Here is an 11,320-nt window from a genome sequence, read left to right on the forward strand (position 1 = left end):
GTGGAAGCCATGCTTCAACTGTTTACGCTGCTTCTGCTGACAAGGGCAGTCCTGCAAATGTTGGGATTTTTTGTGCCAGAATGCCAGTGTCTGGTCCTCAGTCTCATGGGTATTTAGAGAAAGGGGAGGGGGTGCCTGTGTGTTGCCAGTACAGACCAGCAGTCTGTTACGGATTGAATTGTGCCCCAAACCTCCCAATTCATAGGTTGAAACTCTAACCTCCAGTACCTTAGATGTGATCGTATTTGAAGACAGGGCCTTGAAAGAGGTCATGAAGGTGAATGAGCCTGGGTGAGGTGGTTCACACTTGTAATCCCAGCACTTTGGGAGGCCAAGGCAGTGGATTGCTTGAGCCCAGTTCAAGACAAGCCTGGGCAACATAGTGAAACCCAGTCTCTACAAAAACTACAAAAAAATTAGCTGGGCATGGTGGCTCAGGCCTGTAGTCCCAGCTGCTTGGGAGGCTGAGGTGGGAGGATGGCTTGAGCCCAGGAGACCGAGGCTGCAGTGAGCTGAGATCACACCACTGCACTCCAGACCCTGTCTCAAATAAAAAAAAAATTTTTTTAAAAAAGGTTGAATGAGGTCATAAGGGTGGGGCTCTAATCCAATAAGACGGGTGTCCTACAAAGAGGAAGAAGGACCAGGGATGTGCACACGCAGAACAAAGGTGATGTGAGGACAGAAAGAAGGCAGCCACCTGCAAGCCAGAGAGAGAGGCCTGAGGAGAAACCAAACCCGCGGACACCTTGAACTCAGACTTCCAGCCTCCAGAACTGTGAAAAATCAATTTCTGTTGTTTAAGCCACCAGACTGCAGTATTTTGTTATGGCAGCTCTAGCCCACTAACACACAGGCAAGGCTGGGACTGTAGTTAACTGTCGGGATTTGGGAGCTTCCTAGGTGGCAGCTGAAGTGGTAATGTCCCTACAGCCACCAGGTCCAGTGGCAGCCTCCTGGTTGAGCAGGAGAGCAGTGGCACAATCATAGCTCACTGCAACCTCCACCTTCCAGGATCAAGCGATCCTCCTACCTCACTGGGACTACAGGTAAACTTTTGTATTTGTTTTTCTATTTCTAGAGACGAAGTCTCCCTGTGTTGCCCAGGCTAGTCTCAAACTCCCAGGCCCAAACGATCCTCCCGAATAGCTGGGATCACAGGTGCGTGCCCCCACGCCTGGCTAATTTTTTTTTTTTTTTTTTTTTTTTGTAGAGATGGAGGTCTCACTATGTTGCCCAGGCTGTTCCTGAACTCCTGGGCTGAAGCTATCCTCCCGGCCTCTCAAAGTGCTGGGATTACAGGCGTGAGCCACTGCTTTTGGCCCTTAATTCTACATTAGCCAGAATTCAAAGGCATTTACCCACTTAAGAAAATAGGGCACTCTCAGCTTGTTGAGATTCACAGTACACTGAGAACGCTTATCTCACAGAGAGATATTCCTGAAAATCATGATTTTAAAGACTGCGCCATATGCTGGCATGTCTGCACCAGAATTTCCTTTGCCCCTCCCTGTTGGTTTGCTCCACTTTTTCACTGAGTCAGACCGTTGAACACCGTGGACACACTGTCTTGCGTTTCCGAATATTTCCTAGAATACGGACGTTTCCTAAGATTCACGATAAAGATTTTCTGATCGTCCCTCCAAAACCTTACCACCAATTTGCACTCCCACGAATCTGTTACCGTGACTATCTCGCCATGCCCTCCCTAGCACTGAGCGTGATCTCTGGTATCATTTACCATCGTTGCTAATTTGAACATGAGCGGATGGAGTCCTATTATTTGGGGTCATTAATTTCGTAGCAAGTGCAGTTGAAGGTGTTTTGCATGTTCATTGTGCAGTGCGCGCTGTAGTCTGCACCGTTTGGCCGGCAGGTGGGATGATGGGCGGGGCTGGCGGAACGCGCCCGCCGCCTGGGAGGCCAGTTCGGAGCGGAGCCAACGCCATCCCGGGCCCCACGGCCAGGGGGCGCTGAGGCTCCCCCAATACCCCGCCCCGTCCGGGCTGGGGCGGAGGAGCGGGCGGGGAGCAAAGGTTGGTGTCTTTGCGCTCGGACCTTCGCCAGAGGGGCCGGGGCATCATGACGGTGGGAGCCAGGCTCCGAAGCAAGGCGGAGAGCAGCCTCCTGCGCCGCGGGCCCCGAGGGCGAGGGCGAACCGAGGGGGACGAGGAGGCGGCCGCCATCCTGGAGCACCTGGAGTACGCGGACGAGCCGGAGGCGGCGGCGGAGAGCGGGGCGAGAGCGGCGGACGAGCGGGGCCTGGGGGGGGCCCGGGGCGCGCGGAGGGTGCACTTCGCCCTCCTGCCCGAGCGCTACGAGGCACTGGAGGAGCCGGCGCCCAGCGAGCAGCCCAGGAAGAGGTACCGGCGGAAGCTGAAGAAGTACGGCAAGGTAGGGGCCCTGCGCCACCACTGCCCGGGGGGCGCGGGTGTGGTGCCCCGCGGGGAAGCGGGAGCCGGGTCCTGACCGTCGACTCACCCGGTTTCTCCGGGCTGCACCTGCAACCCCTCCGCCCCCGCTCCCATTCCCTCGCCGGAGGGAAGCCGCGAGTTGCGAGTCGTGATAGAAACTTAAATCGGGGGTTGCGCCGGGTGGTCCCCGCCGTGCCTACTATTGCGCTCCTGGCTGCTTAAGAACATTCTCAAGGGGCTCCTACCGAGGTGGTTCTTATGTAAGATCAGGAATCAGTGTCCTGATTACAGATGGGAATACTGAAGCGTTAGCGCGGCAGGTGACTTGGAGAAGGTGGCCCAATTGGAAAGAAAGAAATTGCAACCTAGTGTATTTGTTTTCCAGTAACATCCCCTCCAGGATATCCCACCAGTTGAGAAATGTTTGGGTTATTCTCCCAAATATTCCCAAGGTTATTTCCCGAGCCTGGGAGCGCAACAAATCCATAAATAGGCGCTCGTTGAATTTTTCTCGTCTAGCCAACTATCGTTGTACTCTGGGGCCTTCAAAACATTCTGCCATTTGTCTCCGGGAGATGGGGTTAGGAAGGATAAATATGGGAGAAAATGACAGTTTCCTTCGCGGAAATCAAAGCCCAGATGCACTTCCCAGGTGTCTCTGCCTGGAAGCACTCAAAGCTGCTGCCAGAAGCTCTGCTGGCCTGGACAAGGCCACCCAGAATAAAGTCACAGAAGTTACTGTGTCCTGGCCAAAGGCCACGGCCCCCATCTGATTTATTGTCCAGTTATCTGTGTTGCCCAATGCCCTCTTACACCTGAAGCCATTCAGTCTCCATGCCTGGGAGCTTAGGTTTATCATCATCTTTAAAGGTATGTCAGCAGCTTCTGGAGCAGAACACAGGCAGGGGTAAAACTATAAAGTTGGGTCTTTCAAGCTTAGAGCCCTGCTAGGACGATTCATCTCTGCTTTGGGTCCCAGTTGAGCACAAAGAAGCCATCATGTCCCTCTCCATTGGTGAACTGATACTGCAGAAACCTCAGCTCAAGGACTAGGACTTGAAGATATTTTGGGGGCACTCATTATGCGTCAGGCATTGTGCTGAGCAGTAGAGATGTGAAAATGAATACAGTGCAGCCCTGCCCTAGAGAAGGGCACAGCCTCCCAGGGAGACACTGACATAGCTGGGAACTCCCCCCGGGGGCTTCGGGGCACAGAGCTCAGGCAGTTCACTCCTCAGCGGTGAGCTTGTAAAGGCAGGGAAGTGTTCAAATCACGGTGACATGAAAACTGGGCACAGAAGGATGAGTTAAGATTTCACCAGATAACAGTGGAGTGGTATGAACTAGGAGCACTTCATCCCCACTAGAACGGCTACTCCAAAAAATGGCCAAACAAACCAAATAACAAATGTTGGCGAGAATGCAGAGAAATTGGAACCATCGTACATTGCTGGTGGGAATGTAAAATGGGACAGCTGCTGTGGAAAACAATTTTGGGAGTTCCTTAAAAAGTTCAGTGTAGACTTATTCTGTGATCTAGCAGTTCCCCTCCTAGGGATGTAACCAAAGAATTGAAAACAGGTACTCAAATCAATGTTTATATACACATTTTAATAGAAGCATCATTTACAATAGTCAAAAGGTGGAAACAACCCAAATGTCCCTAAATGGATGAATGCATAAACAAGTGTGTTATGTACATACAATGGAATAGTATTCAGCCATAAAAGGAAGGAAATGTACTAATCCATGCTACAACATGATGAACGTCTAAAAATATTATGCTAAGTAAGCAAGACCCACAAGATCACGTATTGTGCATATGATTCCATTTGTATGGAATGCTTAGGATAGGTCAACCCATGGAGATAGAACAGAGATTGGTGGTTGCCAGGGACTGGGGGAAAGAGGAATGGAGCCCATCTGCTTAATGGAGCATGTGTTTTTTCCTGGGGCTGATGAAAATGTTTTGGAACTAGATAGAAGTGGTGGTGGCACAACATTGTAGATGTACTAAATGCCACTGGGCTGTACGCACTTTAAAATGGTGAATTTTATGTTATGTGAATTTTGCCTTAACTAAAACAAACAAAAAGATTTCAATGGATAGAGAAGTGGTGTCATCTCAGGTAGAGGGGCCATCACAAGCCCAGCTGTGGGCATGCAAGCTCTAGAGTGTTGCATGCTAGTTCAATGGACCCAGGAGGCCAGGTGAGAGGACATCGTCAGGTTAGGGTTGGATCTCTCCTTTCTGCCCTTCAAAAGAGTGACTTCAGCTCCTACTTTCTTGGAGCCAACTGAGAGGGTCACCAGGCTCAAACATGGAGATGTAAAGCAGGTGACCCCTCTTTGTTCCCCTAGACCCCAGCTCCCCTCTGAGAGAGTAGTTGGGTAGAACGCTCTACTCAGATCAAAGAATTCCAAATGCACTCTCTTAAATGACACTGAAATAGTGGTTAAGAGATATTTTATGTTTCTTTGCATTTCATTTCTCAAATCTGTGTCTTTAACAGTATTCCAGTTAATGAACTATTTTAGTAGATTTTTTTCCTAAATTACAAAGACAAAGTGACAAGCAGCTTTTAAAGTATAACAGGCTGAGCAAAATGGATGTACAGATACCAAAAATGTCACTTTTAATGTAGGCGATTGTGACTCTGATCTTGTTTATAATGGATCACTCTTGATTGTTAAGCTTGTTCCCAGAGAATATGTTTTTCTTTTGTTGTTTCAAACATGTAAGTAAAATTCCCCCAGTGATTCTTATCACACATTTAGAGAAGTGTATCTCTTAGCAACATCACATACCCACACATGCGCATGCCCCAGCCCACTGTCTCTTGGAGACATCAACAGGGTAATGTCCAGGAAAGCAGTGTCTAGAGAAGACACAGACATTACTTGGTTCTTGGAAAGCTCCTCATTTAGCGGGAGAGGTACCAAAGGAAACACCCAACCTCTTTCTACATGCTCAGGATACAGTAATGAGAACAACAAAGTCCCTGCCCTCCTTCTGTTACTGTGAGGGACTCTGTAATTTAAACTATTGAAAGCTCGGCTGGGCGTGGTGGCTCACGCCTGTAATCCCAGCACTTTGGGAGGCTGAGGCGGGTGGATCACCTGAGGTCAGGAGTTGGAAACCAGACTGACCAACATGGTGAACCCCATCTCTACTAAAAATACAAAAAATTAGCCTGGCGCAATGGTGCATGCCTATAATCCCAGCTACTTGGGAGGCTGCAGCAGGAGAATTGCTTGAACCTGGGAGGTGGAGGTTGCAGTGAGCTGAGATCGCGCACACCATTGCACTCCAGCCTAGGCAACAAGAGCAAAACGCGGTCTCAAAAAAAAAAAAAAAAAACCTCAAGTAAGCCAGAAGTCATAGGAAATTATAGTCTTTAGAAACTTTCCCAAACAGACAACAAAAATCTTGGGTTTATCTATTACCACCACAAACCTAAATTGCTATGTAATCAAAAGAAGCAGATGTTATTTAGCAGTAATAATAGCTGACATTGGGGGGCACTTATACTGCCTGCAGTTTGTGCCAGGCCCTGTTCTCAGTGCTTTGCTTACATGATCTCATTTACTCCCCTTAACAACCCAGTGAGGTGGTTACTAAATATTCCCATTGTATAGGTGAGGAAACTGAGGCCATGGGAAATTAAGTAAGTGATAGAGTTGGAATTCAAGCCCAGGGCATGTGTGGTTAACCAGAAGCTTACATATTGCCCTTATTTAAAAAGGGAAATATAGTATGGGGGTTAAGGTCATAGGCCCTGAAGTGAGATTTCTTTGGGATTGAACTTCAGCTCTGTCTCTAACCAGATATATACATGTGGACAGATGTAATCTCTCTGTGCTTTGAATGATTGAAGTCTGATAGACAAAGGCCACCAGGGACATACCAGTAGCCAATCCATGTTAGGTTTATGTGCTTAGGGCTACAAGGGAGAGTACATGCCAGAGGAATTGTGGGGTCTTCAAAAAGTGGAGATCTCAAGTAACGAATTGAATATTTGAGTCTGAACTAAAGAGTTCTTCAAATCTAGGAGATACTTGTAGTCATTAGAAATGGATGAGACCATCTAAGGAGAGATTGTAGGGAAAGAAAGAGAGAAGGAAAGACCCAGGACTGAGTGTTGAACAACACCAACATTTTAGAGTCTGGTAGAAGGGATAATTTAGCAAAGGAAGCTGAGGAGGAGCTGCCTATTTAGGTAGGGGAGAACTGAGAATATGGAGTCAAAGAGGCCACATGATTATTTCATAAAGTATGTCAGAAGCTGCTGAGAGGTCAGGGAGAGAAAGACAGAAAAGCATCTACTGGGTCAGGCAGCATGGGGGTTGTAGATGGCCGTGACCAGACAGTCCCTCATGGGTTGGGGTGGGAGCCGGAGTCAGAGGGAATAAGAAGTGCAGACATGGAGGCAGTATATGTGGTTGGCTCTTTTGGCTGGCTTGGCATGATGGAGGGCAGAGACTGGGGCAGGATATGGAGTCATGGTGATACCCCAGCATGTGTGTAAGCTAATGGGATCCAATGGAGAAGAGGCAAATGATGGAGGTGGAGAAGGGAAAGCCAAGATCAAGGTGGGAAAAGGCACCGACAGCAAGTATCAAGGGAATGGCTTGGGGGAAGAGGAACACTTTCTCCACCGTAACACAGGCAACGCGGGAGAAACCAGGGGCAGACACAGGCAGGGCTGTAGAGAGTGGTGGAAGGTGAACGCGTTCCCTGATGATGTCTGGGTTTTTTTTTTTTTTTCCTGTGAAAGGTGAAGTGGGATCATCTCATGAAGGTATGGAGACTTGGGTGTGTTCGTGTGTGTCGCAAGTGGGGAGGCTTAAGAAGGGAAAAGGTACGAGGCAGTACCCAGGGGAGAGAGAAATTCATCCTACTGGACAGATATGGAGGTTTGTCAGGTGGTGTTGGAAGTCAAGGTGAGATATGTCATTGTGATCAGGAATTTTAAGTTCAACCAGTCTGAGCGGTTATGGTAATATGGAAAAGTCAAAGGACTGAGAGACACGGTATGTGGCCTAAGGCACAGGTTATCTGCATGGACATTGATGTCACCAAGAGTGATGACAGAAGTTGAGGTAGGGAGGGGAAGGCCGTGGGCAGCCATGCAACAAATGTTTGTTGGTGGTGGTGTTAATTTTTCTGTTGCAATCACATTTGAGTCCTTTAGATGTCCCCTGTCTAGCACCTGACATTCCCTGAATGTCCCCTATCCAGCCTTGTAGAAAAGGAAGAGGAGGAGTGGTTACCAAGAAAGTATTGCCCAAGCCTGACCATCAGGGAGCTTATAATGGTATTGGAAATGCTGGACTTATATGGATATAGCAATTAGAAAATGGCAGAAGACTACAAAGGGACAGATGTGTGGGTCAGACAGAAATATGCCATTGAGGTAGAAGGAGGAGAAGATGGGCTTTCAGATAAGGTGAAGGAAGGAAAACTTAACCCAGCCTTCTGACGGTCCAGTAATTTTTAGCTGGAACAGAGAAGAGGAGTGATCTTTGGTTTAAAAAACAAAACAAAACTGCTTTAGTTTTAGACTTAGCAGCCTTACTGCTGTTTCCAAGAAGGTCTTTGAATTATCTGGAAATAAGCTGTGCTTGAAAGCACTTTGCAAGGTCATGATGTCTGCTGTGAGCCCCTACATCTTCTTAGGCTGGAGGTGGGCACCTTCCACCAGAGATGTGGGAATGTGGTAACTTGCTGATTTGTCACGAGAGAATCAGGAAAAATGATCTTTATGTATGTCGCCGTGACTCATTTTTCTTTTTCATGAAAGATGGCAGAATTAAAAAGTTGCCTACCCTAATCCTTTGCTTTTCTCTTTTATTCCTAAAACTAGAATGTTGGGAAGGTCATCATCAAAGGATGCCGCTACGTGGTCATCGGCCTGCAAGGCTTCGCTGCAGCCTACTCCGCCCCATTTGCGGTAGCCACCAGCGTGGTATCCTTCGTGCGCTAATGGGAGCTGCTGCGGCAGGTGCCACCAGAGTGAACGGGAGCCCCTGCCGTGGGAACTTTGTGAATCCTGGAGCATCTCAGACTTGAACACACAGCATATTTGGAAGAGCAAACATGCCTTTCTTTGTTGAATCACATTAGTATGATGAATGAGTCATCCCTGCCCATCTGCTGAGCTTCTCACATCTCTCAGTCACACGTGGACCCAATGGTCAATCCTGCAGAGAATTTGGCGGAGGTTAGTTTTGGGAGTGGAGCTAGTGTGCTAAAGCCAAAGCCTTCACGTGAAGGTGGCAGGCACTGGGGCGGAAGCCAACACTCAACAGATCCAAGCAGTGTAGGTGTGCAGCAGAACAGTGATCTTGGGGGAGGAAGAGGATGTTACTGGAGTCAGATGATTTGCTGTGTTCTCCTGAAAGGTCGTAGGCTGACAGGCGCTCACATTCCTTGGCTGCCTCGGTGCTGAGGGCAGCTAAGGAGCTGTTTATTCCTCGAGTCGTGCTCCCCGATCTCCTTCCTCTGCCACTCTGTCACCAGGAGTTTAATTACGGGCTTGAGAAGAAGGAAGGAAGAAAAGATCTCTTGATGCTTTGAAAACTGTGTTGGCAGTGTGGCATGACTGTTTAAAGTAGATAAAAGCTTGTCATTTTACCCCATCCCTGCATGACTGTGAAGCTGGTGAAGAAGGAGGAAGAAGGGCAAGTTCAGATGCAGGCTGGGTGGCTGGGACAGGTTGGCTGAGGGACTACTATGGAGGGCTCTTCTGCCTCACATTGCCCACTTCGGCCCAGCCACGTGTTTGCGGCGACCAGAGTCCCTGCAAAGGTGTGGCTGGCTGTGGTCAGGGCCTACTAGCACCATCAGCGCACTCCCGCCATTGGCTCAGCTCCTCTCTGTCAGTCCAACTAAAAGTGCTTTGTCCTGGGTGGGACATAGGGGCTGAGAGAGATGGGGGGAGACATAAAACCCAGGAATGAACATACAGATTTAGAGAAGGAACCAGTAAGTAGGAGACAGATGTGAAGGAAATGGAAATGAGGCAAGAGGATGTTGGAAGAGAGAAGTCGGCCTTCCAGGAGCCAGGTCTGGAGCATCAGTGTGAGGGAGTTCAGGTAGGCTGGGCCTGTGCCTCTAGGTAGGGACAAGGGAGGCTGGGTAGCCAGGGCTGGTGCTTAAAACCCCTGAGGCCATGAGCTCATTGGCTGCCTTTGTAGCACCCTATCTTCTTCTATGCTGCCTGGTTTGACCTCATCTCACCTGGATTCAAAGGGTAGGGTGGGCATGGGTCTTAGGCCTGACACCCACCAAGGATGACCTGTGGACTGCCATTGGACGCTGAACAGGGAGATGAAAGAAGGAGGTCCTCTTATCATACCCCTCTGCCAACCCCGCAATAGGCCACTCTTCTGACTTTGTTTCCAGAATATCCGGAAATCCAAAGGGGCTGTTGCTGAACAGTCTGCAGGATCAGTGACAGCACCTACCTGTTGTCCTAAGGCATACAAGGGAGGCCTCAACACTCATGCTTCTCTAATCAAGCCCCACCAAGACAGACAGAAAGACAGAAAAAAGGAAGGGGTAGAGGAGAAGGTTGAAGCTGTGGAGCTAGACTCCGCTTCACTTCCTGAAGCTTCAACTTCATGTTGAAGATTCACTGGGACCACCCAATTCCTGCATTGTTAATATTTGTGAGGAAAAGTGAAACAAGTGATCCGCTTTTAGCCCAGATGATGAAAGTGGGTACAGCACATGTTCACACACGTGAGATAATTACAGCTTGCCCCACCCACAACACTGCGTGTCGGAGAAAGGGAGAGATAGACATAAGTGGAAGAAAAAGCCAAGCATAGTGAGTGGGAAAGAGAGTGAGAGCCTGTGCGGGCTGCTGACAAGCCCCAGGCAGCCCACAAGTTCCTTGTGGGGAGATGGAGGCAGAGCCCAGGGCAGGGGACAGAGCTGCTGGGGCCTTTCCTTGCCTGGAAGTCTGTCCCAGGAAGAGCTTCCCCACTCCCATCCCCCAAATTGGAAAAACTGTACAGTCAAGCCTGTTTGGCCCTGAAATTCTTAAAAATCTGGTTAAGAATTAACTCACTAACGTCAAAAGTCAGAACCTCCTAGGGGTTGTCCTGGGAGTCAGGTTCCCGGGTACAGAAGATGAATCTCAGATGTCACTCAGCCTGAGCCGTCATTCTCTGTGACAGGGCTGCCCTGGGTTTCTCTTACTCAGTCCCTGGAGTGTAAGCATTTGGATCATGTCACAGATTACCTTTTTACCTTTTCTTTCTCTTTTTTTTCTTTTTTCAATATCAGTGCCCACACCTTACCGAGTATTGAGTTTTAGAGCTTTTGCTTGATGTGCTTGACCAAGAGACTTCTTTTGTATCCTTTTCTTGTCCTATGATGTAAATAAAAGCCTCGATTTATGTAATGTTTCTGGTGTGAAGGGTTCCCAGCTCCTCACTTTCTAGCCTTGCCTGAAGGAGATTCCTGGAGTCCAGCCACACTGAGAGCTTGGCACAGCAGTGGATGACCAGTCGGGAGAGACCTCCCTGAGAACGAGTAGGAGCCCACAGCTGCTCCCCAAGGACCCAGGGGAGGGAGAGACCCCAATTCACCTGGGAACTCTGCATGTGTGTTAAAGGAGACAGTTCTCTCTAAGCCAGCAGAACAGGCTTTGCCTTGTAGGAGCCTCAGGTCATGAGTTTTTTAAAAATGGGCCGGGCGTGGTGGCTCATGCCTATGATCCTAGCACCGAGGCGGGCAGATTGCGTGAGCTCAGGAGTTCGAGACCAGCCTGGGCAACATGACGAAACCCCATCTCTACTAAAATACAAAAAATTAGCTGGGTGTGGTGACGCACTCCTGTAATCTCAGCTACTTGAGAGGCTGAGGCAGGAGAATTGCCTGAACCCAGGAGGCA

The 11,320-nt window shown here is 49.0% G+C and overlaps 1 protein-coding gene across 1 annotated transcript; it reads left to right on the plus strand.

Annotated features, from left to right (window-relative positions):
- The first annotated feature begins 1,827 nt into the window (after positions 1-1,827).
- Positions 1,828-10,828, plus strand: CUNH1orf115 (chromosome unknown C1orf115 homolog). Its single transcript, XM_032137575.2, has 2 exons — positions 1,828-2,394; positions 8,282-10,828. The coding sequence occupies exons 1-2, from the start codon at positions 2,083-2,085 to the stop codon at positions 8,399-8,401; spliced, it is 432 nt and encodes a 143-aa protein (XP_031993466.1). The 5' UTR covers positions 1,828-2,082; the 3' UTR covers positions 8,402-10,828.
- Positions 10,829-11,320: the final 492 nt, after the last annotated feature.

The sequence above is a fragment of the Hylobates moloch genome, unplaced genomic scaffold (assembly GCF_009828535.3).
Source record: "Hylobates moloch isolate HMO894 unplaced genomic scaffold, HMol_V3 SCAFFOLD_18, whole genome shotgun sequence".
Classification (NCBI taxonomy): Eukaryota; Metazoa; Chordata; class Mammalia; order Primates; family Hylobatidae; genus Hylobates; species Hylobates moloch.

Bases quoted from the DNA above. Each gene is read 5' to 3' on its own strand.
- CUNH1orf115 (XM_032137575.2), top strand. From the start codon at position 2,083: ATGACGGTGGGAGCCAGGCTCCGAAGCAAGGCGGAGAGCAGCCTCCTG. The intron at 2,395-8,281 runs GTAGGGGCCCTG...TCCTAAAACTAG, and splicing joins AGCTGAAGAAGTACGGCAAG to AATGTTGGGAAGGTCATCAT.